This window comes from Prunus avium, chromosome 6, assembly GCF_965620075.1.
Source record: "Prunus avium chromosome 6, drPruAviu1.hap1.1, whole genome shotgun sequence".
NCBI classification, from domain to species: domain Eukaryota; kingdom Viridiplantae; phylum Streptophyta; class Magnoliopsida; order Rosales; family Rosaceae; genus Prunus; species Prunus avium.
This window is the reverse complement of record NC_142289.1, coordinates 8,940,128-8,966,965: the sequence shown is the minus strand read 5'-3', so window position 1 is coordinate 8,966,965 and position 26,838 is coordinate 8,940,128. Positions and strand designations below refer to the sequence as shown.

The following is a 26,838-nucleotide window of genomic DNA, read 5'->3' as shown; positions in this document are numbered from 1 at the left end:
GAAACCGCTTTGCTGAGAGAGATCGACCAGTTTCTGTGGGTGGATGAATGGCGTGTGCTCTGATCTGAGTGGGCCTGAAAAAGGGCCCTCTCACCTGGTATCTTTATGTTCAAATGGGCCCACTTTCTGTCTTCTCTGAAATCCGAGGCCCGAGTGTACTTGGTTCATGGGTTTGCCAACATAAACGACATGTCAATACGTCGTTTCTGCTCTATCTCTGTTTCTTCATTTGGGTTTCTTCTATCTCTGAAATCTGTAATCTTCTTCTTTCTTGTTGTTTCTTTGAGTGGGGTATGGATTGTTTGCGATAAAAGGTCTGAAATTTTTAAGAATGTATGGGATTTTGAGAGGTCATCTCTATGATTCAATTCTGAAACACCTTCCAGATATTTTAGAGGGCAAAAAGACTTGAAATTTATACTGGTTCAGCCCAGAGACAGCACCTTCACTGTCAAAGACAGGTTCTTTCATGTAAAGTCAAGAAACATCTTACTTGATGATCATTATGTGGCTAAAGGTGCTGTCTTTGGGCTTGGCCAGCCTTTATTAACTCATCTCGGAGTCAGAGGGAGGAGGGTAAACTTGGCTGAATGGGAAAGGCCCTGGCAAAGAAAAGGGTAGCTTGAAAACGTCATCATCCTACGCTTGTGCCCGAGTTCATTGAGAATATTGGGTGAAGCAACCCAGATGTGTTTACAGGCAATGAGACAAATGCTGCTCAGAGGCCTACTATGTGAGATGGTGTTTTGGGACCTAAAATATGCATTTGAGCCTTTCAGCAAATTGACTAAACAGAGAGCCATACGAGTAAAAAGTGCAACAATTGCTTTGCTGAGTTGGAATTACCCAGTTCTCAGTATTGGCCTCTTCTTGTAGTAGCTTCCCTCCTGGGGAAGATGATGTGCCCTGAAGAGCTAATGGTGATTCAATCACATTTTCCAGATAAGTATTCTCCCAATCAAGCTTTGGTACTAATTAATTCCAAATGGACGCTACTGCAATATGCAAAAAATAATCCATCGAAAACACAAAAAGTAAAATTTCTACACACATATGACAAACTTTGACTAACAGGAAAGTCGGAGTTCTTACATCTAGGAAAGGAGGCAAATATTTTCGATTCCGGATAATGTAAAACTGGCTTACTGTTCCGTTCTGTTGTGTAATGTTGGTTTGACATTAGTATAGCTTCATTGACGAGCATCTTTTAGTTTCTAGTTTACTATTTATTCATGTAGGCACCTAATAATGTAGTCAAGTATTTTTGTGGACCATTGATGTTTCTGCTGTTCTCATCCAAACACAAAAAGACAGCAAAGACGAGTCATCAAACTTGTTATTGGTGGTGGAAGATAGTTCAGTCAATTATGTGGCTCTCTTTGACAAGAAAGAACTGGAACACCCAAAATGTGTATTTGCATAGTCTACGAAATATAAGGGAGAATTAAATAAATCTACCATACTTTTGCTTGGAATTTTCTAACTGCAGACTTGCACGGTCGGTGTTTCAACTTCGAAGTCCACGACTTTCCTATTCCAAGTCTTTGTTTGCCATCATTTCCATTGTCACTCAGCTCAGATGAGCTTTCCTTCGGCTACCAATTAGCAAAATCCAGCAACTCCATTAATTCTCATGGAAAGCCTTCATAACCATAAAATCCATATCCCTCTATTTTCTCTGCTTTTTTTTCTTTTCCACTTCTCATCCCTTCACTTTCTCTCTTTAGCCTATGGGCAACCTGATGAGTATTTCGTCAATTGTGGGTCTAAAGCTGCTGCAAACCTCACTGGCCGGGTGTTCACTGCAGACTCGAGTTCTGGTTTTTGGTGCTCAGAGAAAAGCAGGGCCATTGAAAGTACCAACCAGTCGCCAAGTCTGTACCAAACAGCAAGAATTTTCTACAACCAATCCTACTATGAGTTCACGATTGCTGAAAACGGTACTTATATTGTCCGTCTGCATTTCTTGGCTATCTCCTCCTCAGTTAATCTTTCATCAGCTCTTTTTGATGTTTTGGCTTTTCCTACTGTTTCAAATTTTGGGTTCAAACTGTTGAACAATTTCACTGCCAAGAACAGTAGCAACTCTGCTTTGATAGAGGAGTTCTTTCTTGCCATTGGTCCTGGCTCATTGAAATTATATTTTACACCTCAAGGATCATCTTTTGCATTTGTAAATGCCATTGAAGTCTTCCGTGCACCTTTGAAATTCAGCCCTCGGAATTACAGCAGTAGTTTCCCTTTAGTTCTACGTACAATTTACAGGGTGAATGTTGGAGGCCAGAAAATCACAACAGATAATGACATAATATGGAGAAACTGGGAAAAAGATGATAGCCAACCCTCTGCAGAGGATAGCCAACCCTCCTCACAGACGCTTATTAGACAGTCGGTAGAATCTGATGGTTTCGTTGGTGCTGATAATGATTCTATTGCTCCAGATTTAGTTTACCTGACTGCCAAATTGATGACCCGTGATACTAAGGGACTACCAAATGCCTTCAACATAACCTGGTCTTTTAATGTGAGTGCGGATGCTAGACACCTCGTCCGGGTTCACTTCTGTGACATTATCGGTCCGCCTGGTAATTTAGTATTTAACTTGTATTCAAATGGAAACTTCATTAAGAAGGTTGGTGGACCCGATTTTAGTTTTAGTAGCCTGTACTCGCCTTTCTACTATGATTTTGTATTGAGTTCTAATGGATCTGAATTCATTAACATCAGCATAGGCCCTAGCATAGACACAACAACTAACAATTCCTTTCTAAATGGACTGGAAATGTTGAAGATAATAGAGGAACCAGCTTTAAGTAACCCTCCAGCTTCAGTTTGTAATATGAAAGGGCCCAATAAGATAAAGGTGGGTCTTTTGGTTGGTTCAGTTATTGGAGGCCTGTCACTTATCTGCATTCTGATTGTCGGAATCTTGTTCGGTTTGAAATACAGAAAGGCAAAGAGTGTTGAAACTTCGGAATGGTCACCAATGCCTGCATTTGGTGGAGGGAGTACCCACAGCAGGTTGACTGATGGAACTATTACTGGTTCCCCTATGAATTATCTAAATCTTGGGTTGAAGATATCTTTTGCTGAACTTCAGCAAGCAACAAACAACTTTGACCCAAAATTGTTGATAGGTGAGGGTGGCTTTGGGAATGTCTACAGAGGAACTCTGTTGAATGGCAGAAATGTAGCTGTCAAGCGAGGTAAACGAGATGAGCGAGGGTCAGGCCAAGGCCTTCCAGAATTTCAAACAGAGATCATGGTTTTGTCCAAGATTCGCCACCGCCATCTTGTTTCCTTAATTGGATACTGTGATGAAAGGTCTGAGATGATACTGGTCTACGAGTTCATGGAAAAAGGGAGCTTGAGAGATCATTTATATGATTCAAACTTGCCTCGCCTGTCATGGAAGCAAAGGCTTGAAATTTGCATTGGTGCAGCAAGGGGTCTTCATTACCTCCACAGAGGTGCAGCTGGGGGAATCATTCACCGTGATGTTAAGTCCACCAACATCTTGTTGGATGAAAACCATGTTGCCAAAGTTGCTGACTTTGGCCTTTCAAGATCTGGTCCTCTTGATGAAACACATGTCAGCACAAATGTTAAAGGCACTTTTGGTTACCTTGATCCTGAATACATAATGTCCCAACAGTTGACAGAAAAATCTGATGTTTACGCGTTTGGCGTGGTTCTCCTTGAGGTGTTATGTGCAAGACCTGCTATTGATACAATGCTCCCAAGAGACCAAATGAATTTAGCTGAATGGGGAATGCTTTGCAAGAAGAAAGGGTTGCTTGAACAGATTGTTGACTCTTCAATCAAGAATGAGATTGATCCTAGCTCACTCAAAAATTTTAGTGAGACAGCAGAGAAATGCTTGCAAGAAGACGCTAATGATAGGCCTACAATGGGTGATGTGCTGTGGGACTTGGAGTATGCATTCCAGCTCCAGCAAACAGCAAAGCGTAGAGAACCCCATGAAGACAGCACAGCCAATGCTTCATCAGCATTTGTATTGCCAACTGTTCAGCATTTTCCTTCAGTTAGCTCCACGATTAACATAGATGATCTGGCTCTTCCCGGAGACGATGAATTAGATACGACAGAAGTTGAAGTTTTCTCCCTATTGAGAGTTGGTGATGCCAGATAAATTTGAGTTTGTAAGGTATATTAGTTAACCTTGTTTAAGTTTCTTTAGGCTGTAAAAGCTAAGTTGTGTTTGCCCTGTTAATTTTAGTCCTATCTTTGATTATTGTACTACAACTGCTTTCCCATCTTTAAGACGTGATAATAAACAGAAGCAGCTAACAAATTCTATGATAGTTAAACTGCTGTTGATTGGGAGTTTCACCGTGTTACCCCAGAGGGGTGTCTTACTTGGGTTCATGCATTACTCCCTGCTATATTCTATACTTCTCCCTGAGACTGTCCAGCCATGCTCTTAGCCTAAACCCTGGGCAGTAGGATCATGATACAAAACAATTCAAATTGAAGGAGACACAAACTCGTGATTGATAGTGTTATGAAATATGTTTAAATGCCCTGGAAAATATTATGGATAGACATATCTCAAAAACCTCATGTCTCATATGAATCGTGGAACTCAATCATATATTTATCAGGAAAATAATTCTTGCACGGATGCTTTAGTTAGTTTAGGCCATCAGGTTGAGGTTTCACAGTCTAATAGCAAGCTTTTTGACATTCTTGGTTCGGCTAATTTAGGAGCGGTTTTGTTTAATTTCGTTTTCATCTTTAGCCAAAAGAAATGACAAGGGACATTTAGGGGAAATTCTTCTGTTTGTTTTTATGTATAAATGTGAAAAAGGTTCTGTAAATGCAAATAGAACGTAAGATTAGGTAGCTAGTGCAAGATGTCAAAGAATGTATACTTTTAACTCCAAATTGCCGGAGATCGTAGAAAATTAGGGTTAGCTTCTGGAGTTGCTAGTAAGAAGCTAGAAAGTTCCTCTGGCTTCTGTACTTAAGATGTGTGTTTCTTTGCTTCAATTTCATAATCATTGGAAATATACATTTGTCTAGGCTACAAACATACACAACTGATGATATATATCAATTAACAAGTAGCTTTTTTTTACTGACAAGCAGCTACGAGAAGAACAGTTCTTCTTGCAAACAATGTTTTTTAGCATCATATCATGTTGATGTAGTTTTCCATGTTGTTGACCTCATAATTATTATCGTCCCTATACCTATAATAGCTTCAGTAATGCTTTACTCTCCCATTGGAAACTAGTAGCAAATCCTGCATATTTTCCCTGGAAAAGTTACACTTCCAAATGATAGGCTGAAGTACCAACATGGAGGAATTACTAAAAGGTAATTGATAGATAATAGCAATTATATATGGTCAATCCATAAAAGGTAATTGGCTGGTTGGCAGCTCTGTTTTACTTTGATTTTGTTGTTGACTTGATGATTTTGGATTTATGACTACAAGCTTGGGTTCCAAGTTCAAAAGTTAGGTAGGAAAGGATTATGAAAGGTTGTATGGGAGAATTGCCATTGTGTCCATTGCTCCTAACTTAAAATTCTGGTCTGAAGATATCTTTTGCTCGAATACAGATTGCAACTACAAAATTTGAAGCAAAATCATCGATTGGAAGAGGTGGGTTCTGGAAAGTCTATAAGGAACTCTTCAAAGTATCAAAGTGGCTGTAAAGTAATGTGAACCAGGCATGAGCCAGGTATTCTGGAATATCAGAAGACTTAACTTTGTTATATCAAATCTGTTATGTTCATCTTGTTTCTTTGATTGGTTATATATTGTGATGAAGGCTCTGTGATGGTACTGGACTTTTGAGAGATCATCTCTGTGATTCAAATAAATATTTTCCATATTATTTTGGGAGCAAGGAATTCATATCTGTATTCATATCTGTATTAGTTTATCATTTATTAAAGCCAAAAAAAAATATGTTGTTGTCAGGTGGACCAGTGTCTCATGGTGCCTTTCTCATCCAATGCAAAACACATGAAGACGAGCGCCATCAAACTTTTTCTTAGTGGAAGAAACTTTTTTTTTGGTAAACTGGAGGGGATAAACCCCGAACACAACAGCAACTAAAAGGAAACAAGTGGAAGAAACTTTAGTCAATTACATGGTTCGCTTTAAGTAGAGAAAACTAAGATACCCAAAATATCCTTTGTTGTATTTGCTTAGTCTATGAAATATAAGGGATATTTACATAAATTCAACCCTAATTTCGCTTGGGATTTTCTATTTTCCAATGTGCATGGTTGATATTAGTAGAATTAAAGCATCCATCTTAAAATCAATTGGCTTTAATTTCCGGACGTGGGATTCTCTCAACAAACATTTATCAACTTTAAAAGTCCGCAACTTTTCCTATTCCAAGTCTTTGTCTTGCATAATTTCCATAATCATTCAGCTCCAAATTCCATTCCCAGATGAGCATTGCTTCGGCTAAGAATTAGCAAAATTCAGTGACTCCATTATCTATCATGGAAAATCTTCATAACTGTAGAACCCTTGTCCCCATGTTTTCTCTGCTTGCTCTTCTCCTCCACTTATCATCCTTTCACTCTCTGTCTCTAGCTTATGAGCTCCCAGATAAGAATTTCATCAATTGTGGATCAGATGCTGCTATAAACTTAACTGGCAGGACGTTCATTGCAGATGGTTCCTTCTCCTCACAGAAAAGCAAGGCTGTCAAAGCCAGCAACCAGCTTCCAGATAATATATCAACTCTCTACCAAACAGCAAGAATTTTCAGCCAGCAATCCTACTATAAGTTCGAGATCAGTGAAAACGGTACTTATCTTGTACGCCTGCATTTCTTGGCTTTCTCCTCCTCAGTTAATCTCTCCACAGCTCTTTTTGATGTTCTGGCTTTTCCTAATGTTTCAACTTCTGGGTTCAAACTGTTGAGCAATTTCACTGCTAAGAATAGTAGCAACTCTCCTTTGATAAAGGAGTTCTTCCTTGGGATTGATCCTGGCACATTTAAAATATATTTTGTTCCTCAAGCATCATCTTTTGCATTTGTAAATGCCATTGAAGTCTTCCTTGCTCCTGCAAGTTTCAGCCCTGAGAATTACAACAGTAGTCTTCCTTTAGTTCTACATACAACTTACAGGGTGAATGTTGGAGGCCAGGAAGTCACACCAGATATTGACAGAATATGGAGGAACTGGGAACAAGATGATAGTTATCTGTCTGATCCAAACTCTGCCAAGGAAATCCCCTACTACCCAAATAGGCCTACTTACAATGGAGAGCATAGTGATCCAGCCACTCATTTCATTGCCGCTAATGATTTTATTGCCCCGGATTCTGTTTACCGAACTGCCAAAGAGATGAATATTACTCCTAGCAGGCCATTCAATTCCTTCAACATAACCTGGTCTTTTAATGCGAGAAGGAACGCTAGGCACCTTGTCCGGGTTCACTTTTGTGACATTATTGGTCAACCTGGTAATATAGTATTTTATTTGTACTCAAATGGCAACTTCAGGAAGAAGGTTGGTGGATATCAGTCCCTTTTCTCAACAGAGTCGGCTAGGCCTTTCTACTATGATTTTGTGGTGAGTTCTAATGAGTCTCAACTCATTAGCATCAGCGTAGGCGCTCAGAAAAACTCTATAAACAGAACTGCCTTTCTGAATGGTCTGGAAATGTTGGAGATAGTGGAGGGGTCAGTTTCAGTTTCTGATGTGAAAGAGTCTGAAGAAAAATGTGGGTCTTGTGGTTGGTTCGGTTGTTGGAAGCCTGTCTTTCATCTGCATTTTGGCTTTCGGAATATTGTTTGGTTTGAAACACATAAGAAGGTTGACTGCGATAAATCGTGGGGTGAAGATATCATTTGCTGAAGTTCAGCGTGCAACAAACAACTTTGACGACGAAAAGCTGCTTGGTGAAGGTGGCTTTGGGAATGTTTACAGAGGAACTCTCCTCGATGGAAGAAAAGTAGCTGTCAAGCGAGCTAAGAAAGGTTCACGCCAAGGCCTTGGAGAATTCCATACAGAGATCAAGATTTTGTCCAAGATTCACCATCGCCATCTTGTTTCCTTAATTGGGTACTGTGATGAAAAGTCTGAGATGATAATTGTCTATGAGTTCATGGAAAATGGGACCTTGAGTGATCATTTATACGCTTCGGACTTTCCTCGTATGCCGTGGAAGCAGAGACTTGAAATTTGCATTGGTGCAGCAAGGGGTCTGGATTACCTCCACACGGTTGCAGCTGGGGGCATCATCCACCGTGATGTTAAGTCCAACAACATATTGCTTGATGAAAACAATGTTGCTAAAGTTGCTGACTTTGGCCTTTCAAAACATGGTTCTGTTGATGAAACTCATGTCGTCACCAAAGTGAAAGGCACCCTTGGTTACCTTGATCCGGACTACATGATGTCCGAACAGTTGTCTGAAAAATCTGATGTGTACTCGTTCGGGGTAGTTCTTCTTGAGGTGTTATGTGGAAGACCTCCTATTGATGGAAATCTCCCAAGAGATGAAATGAACTTAGCTGAATGGGTTCTACATTGCAAGACGAAAGGGTTGCTTGAACAGGTTGTAGACTCTTCACTTGAGGGTCAGATTGATGCTCACTCGCTGCGAGTATTTAGTGACACGGCTGAGAAATGTCTCCGAAAAGAAGCTAATGATCGGCCTACAATGGGTAATGTGCTGTCTGACTTGGAATATGCAATAAGGCTCCATCTAGCACTAAATCCTAGAGGACTTAGTTCTGAGGACAGCACAGCCAATGCTTCATCAGCATTCATATATGTTGAGCGTCTTCCTTCACTTAGTTCCACAGTTAACGCAGACGATACAGCTGTCTCCGCGGACGGATTGGTGGACACAACACCAAGCCAAGTTTTCTCCCAATTGAAGTTTGGCGCTGCCAGATAAGGATAAGCTTGTGTGTTCTATGAAGTATTAATATTACCCTTGTTTTTAGTTTCTTGCCAGTAAAGCTAACTTTGGTGTGGCTGTGTTGATTTTAGTATTGTCTTTGGTTATTGTACTATTAGCTCTGATATCTCGTCTTAAAGATTCAACATGGTAGTGTTGTTTCTCATCTTTGATTGAACCCACTTGACTCTTGTTACGTGAGGAGAGATAGAGAGAAGGGGCAGTGCCGCCGAGACATGGAAACTAAATCCCACAACTTGGAAATCAGACTAGGAATTTTGCCCGGTATTATGGCAAGTTGTGGAATTTGCCCACACTAGGAATTTTTTTAGTTTTGAATTAATAATTTTTTATCAATTCGGATTAGTTTAATTAACTGTTTTCTTACAGTTGTGACTCTTCTAATAAGGTTTTAGAGGTTTATTTAAATCAAACAAAGCCTCATTTGTTAAACACAGAAAAATCATTCTACAAGCATTTCACATTGTCTGAGAGGAAAACAAACAAAGTTCGTCAGATTCTAAGTCCTAGTACTAGGGCTTAAAATATAGATAGTTGAATCCTAGGAGGCAATCACCTGTAGAACTTCAAGTACCGAGAAATGGTGAAATTATTGTCTTTAGGATATTGCATCAAATATGCAAGCCTCTATCTCAAATCCAAGTCAGTTTCATTTATTATTTATTTATTGTATTACAATTTATTATAAATACAATTTCGTATATCTATATATCTATATATATAAAGCAAAAGGCAGAGAACGGTGAAACATTCAAAATACCAGAAAATGCCCTTGGTTAATGCAAACATTAAAAATTGAAATTATTAATTAAATGAGGATAATATGGTACATTCACACTTTTTCATATTTAAAAAAATTAAAATTAAAAAAAAATAAGATAATGGCCTATTTTTATGGAACACAACTACCCATTATCTTTTTTAATTCAAAAATAAATTTTAATTTTTTTAAAAAAAACCTCTCACAGGGCGAAAATGCATGCGAAGAGGCTAGTATATATATAGTTGATATATAATCATTTTAAATAGTCACTTATTATTGTTTTTCCAACACTTGTTCCCAGAAATGGTTCATTATTTGAATCTGGACTACGGGTCCGTAGAAAGAGAGAGGGATTTGAGGGGGCCAGCGACCAGATCTGAACACAGCCCAACCCTCAAATCTCTCAACTACCACACTTGCCATGGCCTTCCTCCAATCGGTTATACAGCCTCGAGGCCTTGAGGCTCTGGACCATCAACTATACTGTTTCTTCTGATGCCATCGAGCTTTTAAAATTTGCTTTGCTTTAATTCCCATCTCTTCTCTCTTTCAACCTCAAATTTGTTTTTAAGGTTCATATTTTTGTGGGTTCTGTGAATGAATTAATGATTGCCCTTTATAATATAAGCTAAATTAAGCACAAGTTCTTACATTACTTCCCATTATGAATTAATGACGGCAAAATAGGATAAGCGGTTTCTAGAGTTGGCTCCCTCAACTGCCGCACTCCACCAGCGTCTTTTCTGGGTTTTGTGGTTTTGGTTTTGGTTTATGGGTATTCATGGTGAAGGGACGGAGGAGGAGCAGCTGAAATGGGTCTGCAAATTCTCCCCTCCAATTCTTCTTCATCATCTGCATTTGCACTGGGCGGTGGCTGGGTTGGTGGGTTTGGGGAGGTGGTTGGGTGGTTCTTTCAGAGGCAAGGGAAATTTTTATTTTTATTTTTAAATATCAAATAAACAGTTTTTATTACGTGGAGGAAAATTCAGTCAAGAAAAAAGAGAAGCACCAGCTCCTAGAAAAACACTAAACATCTTCTCTATTTTCTTTTTAATTTGACTTTTGATTAAATAATTATTTATTTTAATTATTGTTTATGTTTTAATATTTGAAAAAAGAAAGAATTTGTTAGTACTACATGTAATTAAAAATGGGTTCCACCTCACACACCAGCATTTAATAAATTAATTAACAATTTAGGTAATGAATGGGGTAATTTGTAGGCTTTCTGCGAGTTAGAGTATGTACTTGTAAATGTCCAAAAAATGAGTACGAATTTGACAACATCCTTATAATTTGGGGGAGTCTTTTGTAGTTTATCCAATTAATTATTTGGTTGATTTATTTTTTTCAAGAAAACTAATAATGAAGGGTTATTCGTTTTATTAGTTCCTGAATTTTGACTCGATTTATATTTGAGTCCCCTCAATTTTCAAAATCGTTTTCGTGGTCCTTCAACTTTACTTTCATTAGGACAAATGGTCATGCCGTCAATTTTGTTAACTACAGAACATTTATATTGGCTTGGTTGTTGTTCACAGTATGCAATAACAAAAAAAGAGGTTGAGCTACTGCGTGATGCACAGAATCAACTCAAATGTATACATGTTTTTGACTTGAAGAGCCAACTCAAATTAACCAATAAAAACCAAAAAAGTATCAATACAACAAGTTCTAGGCCTGCTTTGATTTAAGGTTCTGCTTTTATATAGTTTGTTAATGGGATCCAACTTTGATGTAAACAGTGTGATATTAATTGGATTTATTTTCTTTTTGCTATAATGGATTGATTTAAACTGTGTGCATCTATACATTTTGGGATGCAGAGAGCAGCTCGGTATATTAGTCTGCTCAGATCACTTTGGAAAACTCAGGTGGACTACACTGATAGGTTACAAAAGCTACAAGGATAAATGGAGGGGCCATCCACCTAAAACAGATCACTTTGGAAACATTGATGTTTCTGCTGTTCTCATCCAAACACAAAAAGACAGTGAAGAAGAGTCATCAAACTTGTTATTGGTGGTGGAAGATATTTCAGTCAATTATGTGGCTCTCTTTGACAAGAAAGAACTGAAACACCCAAAATGTCCTCTTTTGTATTTGCATAGTCTATGAAATATAAGGGAGAATTAAATAAATCTACCATACTTTTTCTTGGAATTTTCTAACTGCAGACTTGCACGGCTGGTGTTTCAACTTCAAAGTCCACGACTTTTCTATTCCAAAGTCTTTGTTTGCCATAATCTCCATTGTCACTCAGCTCAGATGAGCTTTCCTTCGCCTACCAATTAGCAAAATCCAGCAACTCCATTAATTCTCATGGAAAGCCTTCATAACCATAAAATCCATATCCCTCTATTTTCTCTGCTTTTTTTTCTCTTCCACTTCTCATCTCTTCACTTTCTCTCTTTAGCCTATGAGCAACCTGATAAGTATTTCGTCAATTGTGGGTCTAAAGCTGATGCAAACCTCAATGACCGGGTGTTCACTGCAGACTCTGGTTTTTTGTGCTCAGAGAAAGGCAGGACCATTAAAAGCACCAACCAGTCGACAATTCTGTACCAAACAGCAAGAATTTTCTACAACCAATCCAACTATGAGTTCATGATCGCTGAAAACGGTACTTATGTTGTCCGTCTGCATTTCTTGGCTTTCTCCTCCCCCTCAGTTAATCTCTCATCAGCTCTTTTTAATGTTTCGGCTTTTCCTATTGTTTCAAATTCTGGGTTCAAACTGTTGAACAATTTCACTGCCAAGGACAGTGGCAACTCTGCTTTGATAGAGGAATTCTTTCTTGCCATTGGTCCTGGCTCATTGAAATTATATTTTACACCTCAAGGATCATCTTTTGCATTTGTAAATGCCATTGAAGTCTTCCGTGCACCTTTGAAATTCAGCCCTCGGAATTACAGCAGTAGTTTCCCTTTAGTTCTACGTACAACTTACAGGGTGAATGTTGGAGGCCCGAAAATCACACCAGATAATGACACAATATGGAGAAACTGGGAAAAAGATGATAGCCAACCCTCTGCAGAGAATAGCCAACCCTCCTCACAGCCGCTTAATAGACTGTCGGTAGAATCTGATGGTTTCGTTGGTGCTGATAATGAATCTATTGCTCCAGATTTAGTTTACCTGACTGCCAAATTGATGACCCGTGATACTAAGGGACTACCAAATGCCTTCAACATAACCTGGTCTTTTAATGTGAGTGCGGATGCTAGACACCTCGTCCGGGTTCACTTCTGTGACATTATCGGTCCGCCTGCTAATATAGTATTTAACTTGTATTCAAATGGAAACTTAATTACGAAGGTTGGTGGACCCAATTTCCCTTTTAATCGCCTGAACCAGCCTTTCTATTATGATTTTGTATTGACTTCTAAAGAATCTGAATTCATTAAGATCAGCATAGGCCCTAGCATAGACACAACAACTAACAATGCCTTTCTAAATGGACTGGAAATGTTGGAGATAATAGAGGGACCAGCTTTAAGTAACCCTCCAGCTTCAGTTTGTAATATGAAAGGGCGCAAGAAGATAAAGGTGGGTCTTGTGGTTGGTTCAGTTATTGGAGGCCTGTCACTTATCTGCATTATGATTGTCGGAATCTTGTTCGGTTTGAAATACAGAAAGGCAAAGCGTGTTGAAACTTCGGAATGGTCACCAATGCCAGCAATTGGAGGAGGGAGTGCCCACGGCAGGTTGACTGATGGAACTATTACTGGTTCCCCTATGAATTATCTAAATCTTGGGTTGAAGATATCTTTTGCTGAACTTCAGCAAGCAACAAACAACTTTGACACAAAATTGTTGATAGGTGAGGGTGGCTTTGGGAATGTCTACAGAGGAACTCTGTTGAATGGCACCAATGTAGCTGTCAAGCGAGGTAAACGAGATGAGCAAGGGTCAGGCCAGGGCCGTCCAGAATTTCAAACAGAGATCATGGTTTTGTCCAAGATTCGCCACCGCCATCTTGTTTCCTTAATTGGGTACTGTGATGAAAGGTCTGAGATGATACTGGTCTACGAGTTCATGGAAAAAGGGAGCTTGAGAGATCATTTATATGATTCAAACTTGCCTCGCTTGTCATGGAAGCAAAGGCTTGAAATTTGCATTGGTGCAGCAAGGGGTCTTCATTACCTCCACAAAGGTGCAGCTGGGGGAATCATTCACCGTGATGTTAAGTCCACCAACATCTTGTTGGATGAAAACCATGTTGCCAAAGTTGCTGACTTTGGCCTTTCAAGATCTGGTCCTCTTGATGAAACACATGTCAGCACAAATGTTAAAGGCACTTTTGGTTACCTTGATCCTGAATACATAATGTCCCAACAGTTGACAGAAAAATCTGATGTTTACTCATTCGGCGTGGTTCTCCTTGAGGTGTTATGTGCAAGACGTGCTATTGATACAATGCTCCCAAGAGACCAAATGAATTTAGCTGAATGGGGAATGCTTTGCAAGAAGAAAGGGTTGCTTGAACAGATTGTTGACACTTCAATCAAGAATGAGATTGATCCTAGCTCATTAAGAAAATTTAGTGAGACAGCAGAGAAATGCTTGCAAGAAGATGCTAATGACCGGCCTACAATGGGTGATGTGCTGTGGGACTTGGAGTATGCATTCCAGCTCCAGCAAACAGCAAAGCATAGAGAACCCCATGAAGACAGCACAGCCAATGCTTCATCAGCATTTGCTTTGCCAAATGTTCAGCATTTTCCTTCAGTTAGCTCCACGGTTAACATAGATGATCTGGCTCTTCCCGGAGACGATGAATTAGATACGACAGAAGTTGAAGTTTTCTCCCAATTGAGAGTTGGTGATGCCCGATAAATTTGTTCAGTTTGTAAGGTATATTAGTTAACCTTGTTTAAGTTTCTTTAGGCTGTAAAAGCTAAGTTAGGTATGCCTTCTTAATTTTAGTCCTATCTTTGATTATTGTACTACAACTGCTTTCCCATCTTTAAGATGTGATAATAGTATTAATTGGGGGTTTCACCTTGTTACCCCAGATGCTTTAGCTAGTTTATGCCATCAGGTTGAGGGTTCACAGTCTAGTCGTCTGGCTTTGAAGTTGTTAATAGCAAGCTTTTAGACCAAAAGAAATGACAAGGGAAGCTTAGGTGAAATTCTTCTCTCTCTTTTTTTTCTTACGAAGGTGAAAAGGTTCTGTAAATGCAAATAGAACGTAGGATTAGGTAGCAAAATTAAGATGTCAAAGAATGTGTAAGTTTAACTCCAAATTGCAATAGATCTTCCAAAATTAAGGTTAGCTTCTGGGTTTGCTAGTAAGAAGCTAGAAAGTTCCTATGGCTTCTGTACTTATTAGTTGCTATTTAATTATTTTGAAAACGTTCAATAACAATGACAATACGCCAACCATAGTTCAATTACCTTTTATAATCGTTGGAAATATACATTTGTCTAGGCTACAAGCAGCTACAAGAAGAATAGTTCTTCTTGCAAACAATCTTCTATAGCAGCATCTCATGTTGATGTAGTTGTCCATGTTGTTGACCTCATAATTATTATCGTCCCTAGACCTAGAATAGCTTCCGTAATGCTTTACTCTCCCATTGGAAACTAGTAGGCAAATCCTGCATCTTTTCCCTGGAAAAGTTACACTTCCAAATCTGGAGGAATTACTGATGTATATCGCCTCAAATCTGGCCTATTACTGTTAGGACAGCAAAAGAATAGATAGATAATAGTAACTGTTTATGGTCCATCCATGAAAGGTAATTGGCTGGTTGGCAGCTCTGTTTTACTTTGATTTTGGATTTATGACTACAAGCTTGGGTTCTGTTTGAGCCTAAATTTGGTGCGCCCAGTCCAAAGTCAAAAGGCCCACGCCATTTTTTGACAGCCACCAATTGACTAGGGCCAAAGAGAAATATGCTCAAATCCAAAAATTAAAGGCCCAGAAACTATACAAATGGCTTGGACCTTGGAAGAAACAAATTAAGCCCAAAAAAACAGCTTTACCGTTTCTCTCGAAAGCCCTGGAACAAGGCAAACAGAAGGAACCCACGTGACTGTCTGACGTTGAAAAGTCAACAATTTCGACTAGATATTACAGGGAGTTAATGAAGACATTCTTTGCAGAAGGATTTCTCCAGTCTTTTACAGGGAAAGTAGGATCAAAATCCTTTTCTATAAACAGAAAAATCGACAGGCATCACTTCCAAGAGATAGGCAGACTACATTTTCTAAAGAGATAAGTGGGATACAGAGAGTTGTTCATCTGGAAAATCAAACTAACCATCACAGCAGTCTTGAAATCGTAAAAAGGAAGAAAACAGGAAGTGATGGCTTTAGAAAATAGACTGTTGACGGTTTACTTGCTACAAAAGGATAACTTCCCTTTTTAAACATGTTTGCACTAAAACTGAACAGATAGAGATGAGTGCAACTTACAAGTGATGAGGACGATCTAGCAGATCAATTGAGTGTTAGATGGAGATTCCCCATGTCCTCGGATGCTGATCCTGAATAGAAGATAAGCGAAGCTCGTGAGGTCTATGGAACCGGTGTGGAACCAGCCTAAGACCCTCTGATGCTCAAGTAAGATTGTTTTCTAAGAGCCCTCGCTGTTGACAATATATTAGTATAAAGGTCAAGCTGGAAAGTCTTACCCCTGTATTGCAGTGAAGGGGTCTATTTATAGAGGGCATCTTGTATGCTCTTAGTACTTAATTTCGATGTGGGACTCGTGGGAGGGCCCTATGAGGTCGACACGAGTCTTTAGATATTTCGGGCGGGTGCCTCGAGGTTGATTCTGCAGAATCGGTAAAAGATACCGATTGTAGTCTATGTTGGGCCTTTAGCGACCTTTTGCCCACTTGAGACAATATCATCGGTAGCCGATGCTGATTGTTCGGAGCCTTGGGCACTTGGGTAAGCTTCTAAGATCCACGTGTCGTTGTATGAGCGGAGGGTCAGATATGGTACAAACAAAACACTTAGAAAATAGAAATATCTTGTTTTAGAGAATCTGCCGCCCATTTCTTTTAAAAAGATTAGAAAAAAACCACTCCAGCATTGTCTATAAAAATGAGAGGAGGTGAACAGTCTAAGACAATCAATCAACACAACCAAAAACTCAGTCAAAAGACAAAACTCTGAAGATGATCACTTGATCTCAGAAAGTCTTCAAACAGATTCAAACAGACCCAAAGTCTGAAACATTTCAATCTCAAAAAAGCTTCACGACAAGCTTGCAGAATCATCCTGCTTTTTCCCAACAAAGACAGCTAGAACATTGCGTCTGATTTGAATCCCAATTCACAAAATAGCGAAACGAGATTTCTCTCGTTACAAATTTGGTTTAGCAAAGCCAAGGCAAGCAGAGTTTGAGTTTTTCACAAATACGAAAACCTCGACAAATTTATGGAGAGCCCTGACTAAGCAGCACAGGTACCACAGTACAGTTCCAGCTCAAAGTCTAGCCACTTCTGCCCCTTTTAGACTGGAGGAGTCCCAGTTCTGCCGATCCAAAAGCCTTCCAGGGCTTGAAATAGATTAAAGCTCTGCCAAACTCAAGCTTTGGTATCGATTTGCAGCTGAAGCCTAGCAGTTGAAGTTGTTGAAAGTCCAATCCAGCACAGGCGTACCCAGTCCAGCCCAGAACAGAGGCGTCTACCCGAACAGAAATGGAAGCACAGCCCTCTTTTTGTCTTTTTATAGTCAGTTTTTCCTTTTTAAGCTCTGTAAAGGGGAGTTCTGCCTGAAAGCGATTCACTTTGTTATCATTCATTCTGGCAAGAACTACTAGTTTTATACTGTGAAAAATTGTGAAGTCCTTACCAGTCTAAGGCATAGAAAAGAACTTACTTGGGAGATATTCCTCACCCAAATTCACAATCGTTTGTTCAAAAGTCAATAGCTTGGGGCGCAGGTTATTTTTACTCTCAAGTCTGTTAGAATTGAAAAATTGCTAACGGTGGCACGCTCGACACACGAAGAAAGTTAATTTATTGACCAACCAATGGTCTTTGGAGTAATGGGGAACTTTACCCTACCATCACAGAAAACAAATCAAAACGGGTGAACAGGTTCAAAGTTGAAAAGTTGAGGAGGAAATGATTATGGAAGGGTGTATGAATTGCTCCTGGCTACTTTGCTCCCTTGTGTTTGCTCCTCTTTATAATGTTGGTATAGTTCGCCTTTCAACTTAGGAAGGAAGCTTCCTTCAGCTGCACACTCAACATTCAACCACCCTCATCAATGCTCTTGAGATGAGAAGTCTTCACACCAGCCGTCTTCATTAATTGCCTTGGGGTGACAAGTCTTCACACGTAGAACTAGCCAATCAACTAATTCCTAGCTCCAAAAAATCACATTAAGCTCATAGACTTCTTGGGTTACATGTCTGGTCTGGTGGAAATGGGAAACCAAAACACACTGGAAAAACATGCCAAAACTGAAGAGAAAAAAACGCATTCATGGTAATTGCATGGCCTCTGGAAAATCCCACCAGTCTAATTGTCAATTGCATTCTCTCTCTAGAAAATCCGACAGTTCTCTTTGGCAATTTCCATATGGTTACCCTGCAATCAGCAAGTCGATTTTTTTTTATATATTTATTTCATTCCTTCACATTCGTTTAGGTGAGCTACTTACTCAACATCTGCATAGCTGGATCCGACTAGGCTAAAGAGGAGGCTGGGCCTGGGCAGAGGCCGGTCCTGATGTTTTGAATGCCCGGGCGAAAAATCAAAATTATGTTATATGATAGTTTTAAAAGAATTAGAATCCGGTCTCTTAGAAAAAATTAGATCTCTTAAACACAAATAAGTTGACCTTTTAAAAAAATTGGGCTCTTAAATAGTATTTGGCAAATTAAGAGAGTTCATAATCTAATTTAAAATCAATGAATTCAACTCTGATTGCATAAACATGACATGGATATTCTTCTGAACACAATAGTTTTTTTATTTAAATTTTTTGTATTATTGTTTATCAAAATTATCAGGAACTTTCAAAACTAGATACGGGCTTTGGTATATGAAGAATTCATAGCCTTCCCTTTGAATACATGAATCAGATGAAATTGTGAGAAACAAAAATTACAACAAAAAAAGGACAGATAACCGGTAAGGAACAAAAGAAAAATGAAATTTGGGAGCAATCAAGTTACTTTTACAAACCAGTAAAAACCCAGGAAAAAAAATCATTGAATGAAGAAATATGAAGAGAGGTGGTAAAGGAGATGGAGATGGTGGGAGGTAGAAAAGATGGTACAGTGAGGTGTGAGGGTGAGACGAGAGACAGAAGAATTCTAAAAAGATAAAATAATAATAATAAAAGGCATAAAAAAAGGCTTATTTCACATGTTGGAAAAAAAAAATTTGAAAGAAAAAAATTACATTTTCTTTCTATAGATATATGGGCCTTTGAAAATATTTGTGCCCATAGCTTCTTGGGCCCCGGTCTCTCGCCATGTTCGCCCTGGGCCGCCCCTATGGATTTAAACAAAACTAATATATGAGGAAAAGAAAATAAATTAACCTCATATGGATTTTTAAATATGTTTTTTTCTCCACCCTTATATTAGATTTAAGTGTGGATGAATAAGGAGAAGAGAAAAAAAAAAAGCTGGAGGACAAAACGAAGCAAGAAGGAGAAAAAAAAAAGAGGGGTTAGGACGTTAACTACAGTTAGTTGGGTGTTAGGGTTTTTTTATTCTTTTTTAATTAGGAGTAAATTGAGTTTTTGATGTGTCAACTTTTAAATCCGTTAGATTAAATTTTAATGATGTGGCATATGGAGAACAAAAGTACAGCAGATTATGGCAGAGAAAATCAAAGCAGAGGATCTGGATCCATCTGTGAAACCCATAAGCTATTATCTTCCAAGTGCAAAGAAAGAGAGTGTTGGTGTTTTTTTTTCTTTCAAATTTACATAGCGGGTGAGAAGTTAAGATGGATGAGGAAATATGAGGATCATTCGTTCTTCACTCTCTTTATATTGGGGTGAAAATAACAGCATTTATTTAATATAAAAAATTTAAGCATTTAGCACGAAGGTGGACTACTAATGGAGAGGCCATCCACCTAAAACAGGTCAGTTTCTTGACTCGCTGCTTACCAGTCGTTTTAATACAAATGCAAGTGTGTTCTTTGTATCATTGTGGACCATTGATGTTTCTGCTGTTCTCATCCAAACTTGTTATTGGTGGTGGAAGATATTTCAGTCAATTATATGGCTCTCTGTTGTATTTGCATAGTCTATGAAATATAAGGGAGGATTAAATAAATCTACCATACTTTTGCTTGGAATTTTCTAACTGCAGACTTGCACGGTTGGTGTTTCAACTTCAAAGTCCACGACTTTCCTATTCCAAGTCTTTTTTTTTTCGGTTACAACTATTCCAAGTCTTTGTTTGCCATAATTTCCATTGTCACTCAGCTCAGATGAGCTTTCCCTCTGCTACCAATTAGCAAAATCCAGCAACTCCGTTAATTCTCATGGAAAGCCTTCATAACCATAAAATCCATATCCCTCTATTTTCTCTGTTTTTTATTCTCTTCCACTTCTCTTCCCTTCACTTTCTCTCTTTAGCCTATGAGCAACCTGATAAGTATTTCGTCAATTGTGGGTCTAAAGCTGATGCAAACCTCACTGGCCGGCTGTTCACTGCAGACTCGAGTTCTGGTTTTTGGTGCTCAGAGAAAAGCAGGGCCATTGAAAGCACCAACCAGCCGACAATTCTGTACCAAACAGCAAGAATTTTCTACAACCAATCCTACTATGAGTTCACGATCGCTGAAAACGGTACTTATATTGTCCGTCTGCATTTCTTGGCTTTCTCCTCCTCCTCACTTAATCTCTCATCAGCTCTTTTTGATGTTTCGGCTTTTCATGTTGTTTCAAATTCTGGGTTCAAACTGCTGAGCAATTTCACTGCAAAGAACAGTAGCAACTCTCCTTTGATAGAGGAGTTCTTTCTTGCCATTGGTCCTGGCTCATTTAAAATATATTTTGCACCTCAAGGATCATCTTTTGCATTTGTAAATGCCATTGAAGTCTTCCGTGCACCTTTGAAATTCAGCCCTCGGAATTACAGCAGTAGTTTCCCTTTAGTTCTACGTACAATTTACAGGGTGAATGTTGGAGGCCCGAATATCACAGCAGATAATGACATAATACGGAGAAACTGGGAACAAGATGATAGATATCTGTCTAATTCAACCTCTGCAGAGGATAGCCGACCCTCCTCACAGACGCTTATTAGACAGTCGGTAGAATCTGATGGTTTCGTTGGTGCTGATAATGATTCTATTGCTCCAGATTTAGTTTACCTGACGGCCAAATTGATGACCGGTAGGAGTAACGGGCTACCCAATCCCTTCAACATAACCTGGTCTTTTAATGTGAGTGCGGATGCTAGACACCTCGTCCGGGTTCACTTCTGTGACATTATCGGTCCGCCTGGTAATTTAGTATTTAACTTGTATTCAAATGGAAACTTCATTAAGAAAGTTGGTGGACCTGATTTTAGTTTTAGTAGCCTGTACTCGCCTTTCTACTATGATTTTGTATTGAGTTCTAATGGATCTGAATTCATTAACATCAGCATAGGCCCTAACACAGACACAACAACTAACAATTCCTTTCTAAATGGACTGGAAATGTTGGAGATAATAGAGGGACCAGCTTTAAGTAACCCTCCAGCTTCAGTTTGTAATATGAAAGGGCCCAATAAGATAGAGGTGGGTCTTGTGGTTGGTTCAGTTATTGGAGGCCTGTCACTTATCTGCATTCTGATTGTCGGAATCTTGTTCGGTTTGAAATACAGAAAGGCAAAGCATGTTGAAACTTCGGAATGGTCACCAATGCCTGCATTTGGAGGAGGGAGTACCCACAGCAGGTTGACTGATGGAACTATTACTGGTTCCCCTATGAATTATCTAAATATTGGGTTGAAGATATCTTTTGCTGAACTTCAGGAAGCAACAAACAACTTTGACACAAAATTGTTGATAGGTGAGGGTGGCTTTGGGAATGTCTACAGAGGAACTCTGTTGAATGGCAGAAATGTAGCTGTCAAGCGAGGTAAACGAGATGAGCAAGGGTCAGGCCAGGGCCTTCCAGAATTTCAAACAGAGATCATGGTTTTGTCCAAGATTCGCCACCGCCATCTTGTTTCCTTAATTGGGTACTGTGATGAAAGGTCTGAGATGATACTGGTCTACGAGTTCATGGAAAAAGGGAGCTTGAGAGATCATTTATATGATTCAAACTTGCCTCGCTTGTCATGGAAGCAAAGGCTTGAAATCTGCATTGGTGCAGCAAGGGGTCTTCATTACCTCCACAGAGGTGCAGCTGGGGGAATCATTCACCGTGATGTTAAGTCCACCAACATCTTGTTGGATGAAAACCATGTTGCCAAAGTTGCTGACTTTGGCCTTTCAAGATCCGGTCCTCTTGATGAAACACATGTCAGCACAAATGTTAAAGGCACTTTTGGTTACCTTGATCCTGAATACATAATGTCCCAACAGTTGACAGAAAAATCTGATGTTTATGCATTTGGCGTGGTTCTCCTTGAGGTGTTATGTGCAAGACGTGCTATTGATACAATGCTCCCAAGAGACCAAATGAATTTAGCTGAATGGGGAATGCTTTGCAAGAAGAAAGGGTTGCTTGAACAGATTGTTGACTCTTCAATCAAGAATGAGATTGATCCTAGCTCATTAAGAAAATTTAGTGAGACAGCAGAGAAATGCTTGCAAGATGATGCTAATGATAGGCCTACAATGGGTGATGTGCTGTGGGACTTGGAGTATGCATTCCAGCTCCAGCAAACAGCAAAGCATAGAGAACCCCATGAAGACAGCACAGCCAATGCTTCATCAGCATTTGTATTGCCAAAAGTTCAGCGTTTTCCTTCAGTTAGCTCCACGATTAACATAGATGAACTGGCTCTTCTCGGAGCCGATGAATTAGATACAACAGAAGTTGAAGTTTTCTCCCAATTGAGAGTTGGTGATGCCCGATAAATTTGTTCAGTTTGTAAGGTATATTAGTTAACCTTGTTTAAGTTTCTTTAGGCTGTAAAAGCTAAGTTAGGTATGCCTTGTTAATTTTAGTCCTATCTTTGATTATTGTACTACAACTGCTTTCCCATCTTTAAGATGCGATAATAGTATTAATTGTTCATAAACAGAAGCAGCTAACAAATTCTATGATAGTTAAACGGCTTATTTACTGTAGCGCCCCCTGAAACTTTGGTTAAATCTCACTTTACCCCCTGAAAGTTAAAATGGCCCATTTTGCCTCCTTGACCGATGTTTTGCATCTCAATTTACCCCCCACCGTCAAGTCAGTCAAAAACTCTGTTAAAAATGCCAACGTGGCACGAATGGGACCCACAATTTTGTTAAATTGGATGCCACGTAGGTGCCATGTGTAAAAAATTAAAAAGAAAGATTTTCTTCTTAAAAAATATAATGCATTAGATAATGTAATACATTAAAAATAAAAAAAACTTATTAATTAATTCCAAAAGAGGCTCTAATTGATGGTGAATTGCCTGTACGCCCCTTTCCTAACATGGATGATGATCCACTTACGATTTCCTTCAAGAACAGAATCAATGGCAGCCTGAACAGAAAGCCAAAGCTTTCCTCTTCTCTTTGTTTTTTTTCAGCAAATTAACCTCACCAAATGCTAATTAGCAACCGGATTATCTCCACACTAGTATGAGTTTATGTTTTGATGAAGCTTACAAAGTTGTAAATCGAATTTCATACTTACCAAGAATTGCAATACGTATTAACAATAATTTCATACTTACAAGTAAAACAATAAATGAAGTTGTTGATCAATTAAAGAAAACAAAATTACCCATACCAAGGAAAAAAAAAAACAAAAAACTACTGTGTCGTTCTTCCTTGCCATTGATATCGACCTTGATGGTGCGGTTGGTGTTGATCTTTTGGGTCAACAGGGGAGAGTCAATTACTTTTGCCCAGTCAATCCATCGACAACATTTGTGAAAGTTACTGCGATGGAAAAAATGATTGCCCCCATCATTCTTCCTCCTCCCTTTGCAACCAACCACCACCCATCATCATCCATATCCACCCAAACCCACCACAAGCCATTCCCACAGAAAAAATGGATCTGGTATTGTGGATAGGTTGAATCTGCAACAGATCTGGGATGGCAGTTGGGTTGAATCCTCAGCGAATCTGGAGTTTCAAGCTTGTCGGATCTGGAGAGAGATAAGGGATGGCTTGGGTTAGGGGGGCGTTGGGATGGAGGCCCTTCTTCTCCCCTCTGCCTTGAAAGTGCAGCCGACCTTTTACACCATCATCATCAAAATCACAACAATCATGAAGGATAATCATGATCTAGGCAATCTTTTAAGGCAATTCCCTATTACAATGAGACCACATTTTATAGATACTAGGTACGAAGGGATGGGGTGGGGTGAGGGAGGAGATCTGTTAGTTGCGATGGTGGAGGGGTGGGGTGGTGTGGAGAAGACGATGCTGCTGGTTTTTTAATTTCCTATTAATCTTTTCTTTCGTTTTTCTTTTATTAATAATAGTTGAATTAACTTTTTTAAAAGAAAATCTTTCTTTTTATTTTTTTTACACATGACACCTACGTGGCATCCAATTTAACAAAATTGTGGGTCCCATTCGTGCCACGTTGACATTTTTAACAGAGTTTTTGACTGACTTGACGGTGGGGGGTAAATTGAGATGCAAAACATCGGTCAAGGAGGCAAAGTGGGCCATTTTAACTTTCAGAGGGTAAAGTGAGATTTGACCAAAGTTTCAAGGGGCGCTACAGTAAATAAGCCTAGTTAAACTGCTGTTGATTGGGAGTTTCACCTTGTTACCCCAGAGGAGTGTCTTACTTAGGTTCATACATTACTCCCTGCTATATTCTATACTTTTCCCTGAGACTATCCAGCCATGCTCTTAGCCTAAACCCTGGGCAGTAGGATCATGATACAAAACAATTCAAATTGAAGGAGACACAAACTCGTGATTGATGGTGTTATGAAAATATTATGGATAGATATATCTCAAAAACCTCATGTCTCATTGAATCCTGGAACTCAATCATTTATTTATCAGGGATTACCTTTTAAGATGTGTGTTTCTTTTATTCAATTTCATAATCGTTGGAAATATACATTTGTCTAGGCTACAAACATACACAACTGATGATATATATCAATTAATAAGTAGCTTTTTTTGGCCAACACTTGACAAGCAGCTACAAGAAGAATAGTTCTTCTTGCAAACAATCTTCTTTAGCAGCATCTCATGTTGATGTAGTTGTCCATGTTGTTGACCTCATAATTATTATTGTCCCTAGACCTAGAATAGCTTCAGTAATGCTTTACTCTTGTTATGTTTTCCTATTTGGATCGGTGCACTAGATACTAAGTTATATCAGGTTTGGTAAGAATTTAAATTAAGTCGTACCTTGAGGCCCAAAACCTTGTGGAATAAGGAAGGGTTTTGAGGCCTATTAAGGGTCCTAATTATTTTCTTTTGTGTGTGAACCGATTAAGTGGGCTTGGAAGATTAGTCAAATCGGCCCTCGGTGATGATTAGAGACGACTTGATAGCCCTATATAAGCTTAAGGCCCTGCTCTCATCAGACACGTTCTCTAAACCTATTCTCATCATAAAGAGAGAGCTAAAACAGATTCTGAGAGAGAGCAGAAGTCTTGAGCCGTTCCTATTCTTGCTAGGATTGCTGCTGCTACGGATTGGATGAGTTCAGAGGCTGTATACTCAAGGAAGATGGCTCCAGTTATGTCCCTATGTCTTTATACGTATTCCATATTTGTGTGAAAGATCTAGATTGTATATTAAAGAAATCTAACAATTGGTATTAGAGCTTTTGGTTGTTCACACATATCTGTAATCGTTGTTCAAGCATGCCTAATCCGTTTACATATCTGGTTATGTTGTATGAATTTTGGTTATGTTTATTTTTTTGAAGATTGATTAAACATGTTTTCTGAAATATCAAGAGTTTTAAAGAATCAGGAAAAAACTTGTTTTGATTTGTTTTTTCTTTTTTTTAAAAAACTTTAAACGCGTTTTTGAATTCTATAAGTTAGGTTTTTCCCTATTCGGAAAGGTATTTTGCGTCAAAAACGGACACCAAAAACCCCTAAAATACTGTTCACGGTTGTTTCACTATTCACTGCACTTTTAGGGTTTTCCTTATTGAACTGTGTTTTGTTTGGTTATTTTTCTGAGCTAGATATATGTTTGCTTTTGTTTTGAGAATCAACAAACTTTTCATAACAAAATCAAACCTAAAAACTCAAAACCTAAAGAAATAACCGAAAATTGCATCATACATAAATTGCTTGGTAAGTTTCTTCAACAAATAGAATCTATCCTGTAATTTATTTGTGATGGCACAAGATAACATGTAATTTGTGTAAGCTATAAGTAATCTCTTGCCACAAAGGTGTGATACTTAATTAAGGACGCTTGCATGTATTATTTGTTAGTTTTGTGAATCAAGTTAAACTGTTTTCTCTTAACAAATTGAGAATCGGTTTCTGGGAAAGTAATATGTAATATGCTTTCGTTTGCAAATCCTTACAGTTATGAACACTCCTTCAATCAATTTCTCGCAAATTGAAACTCTCACCGGATCGAATTTCAAACGATGGAAGTTCGATCTTGATATTGCACTAGGCATGAGTGATATCGATTATGCTATCACTCAAGACGAGCCGACCAAACCCATTGCGAATTCCCCTGCTGAAGTTAAAAGGGTGCATGAAGCTTGGAGGATGGCGAATAAGGTTTGTCTGTTGGTTATGAAGAAGACTATGACAGAAGCTCTTTTTGGTGGAGTTCTAGAAACAGACAGTGCCAAGGAGTTTATGGATTTCATTTAAACGAAATTTAAGGAATCTGGTAAGGCTTAAATGAAGCACCTCATGTCTAGGCTGGCTAATACGAAGTATGAAGAGGAGGCAGCGTGAGAGAACATCTCATGGGACTCATGGATATTGCTGCTAAATTGAGCAAGTTGAAAGTGCCTATTGCCCCAAATTATCTAGTGCATATTGCGCTGGAATCCCTACCTTTTGATCAGATGAAATCCACCTACAACACCCTGAAGGAAGATTGGACAATGG

At 38.9% G+C, this 26,838-nt stretch overlaps 2 protein-coding genes and 3 pseudogenes across 4 annotated transcripts; all 5 read left to right on the top strand.

The window, feature by feature from the left end:
• Positions 1 to 113: 113 nt before the first annotated feature.
• LOC110745533 (putative receptor-like protein kinase At5g24010 pseudogene) lies at positions 114 to 6,218 on the top strand (annotated as a pseudogene). 2 transcript variants are annotated; one of them, XR_015836227.1, is made up of 3 exons: positions 114 to 4,168; positions 5,590 to 5,711; positions 5,954 to 6,218. The product of XR_015836227.1 is annotated as a putative receptor-like protein kinase At5g24010 pseudogene, transcript variant X1 (transcript). The 2 variants fall into 2 exon arrangements; XR_015836228.1 differs by lacking the exon at positions 5,954 to 6,218 and having other exon boundaries at positions 5,590 to 5,883.
• Positions 6,219 to 6,358: 140 nt separating this feature from the next.
• Positions 6,359 to 9,207, top strand: LOC110771612 (putative receptor-like protein kinase At2g23200). Its single transcript, XM_088253929.1, has one exon. It carries the CDS (start codon positions 8,087 to 8,089, stop codon positions 8,903 to 8,905), a length of 819 nt encoding a protein of 272 aa, XP_088110055.1. The 5' UTR covers positions 6,359 to 8,086; the 3' UTR covers positions 8,906 to 9,207.
• LOC148293598 (putative receptor-like protein kinase At2g23200) lies at positions 6,490 to 7,857 on the top strand. Its single transcript, XM_088254533.1, has one exon. The coding sequence runs from the start codon at positions 6,490 to 6,492 to the stop codon at positions 7,855 to 7,857; it is 1,368 nt and encodes a 455-aa protein (XP_088110659.1).
• Positions 9,208 to 11,839: 2,632 nt separating the features above from the next.
• LOC110752341 (putative receptor-like protein kinase At5g24010 pseudogene) lies at positions 11,840 to 14,722 on the top strand (annotated as a pseudogene).
• Positions 14,723 to 19,923: 5,201 nt separating this feature from the next.
• LOC110747158 (putative receptor-like protein kinase At5g24010 pseudogene) lies at positions 19,924 to 22,912 on the top strand (annotated as a pseudogene).
• Positions 22,913 to 26,838: the final 3,926 nt, after the last annotated feature.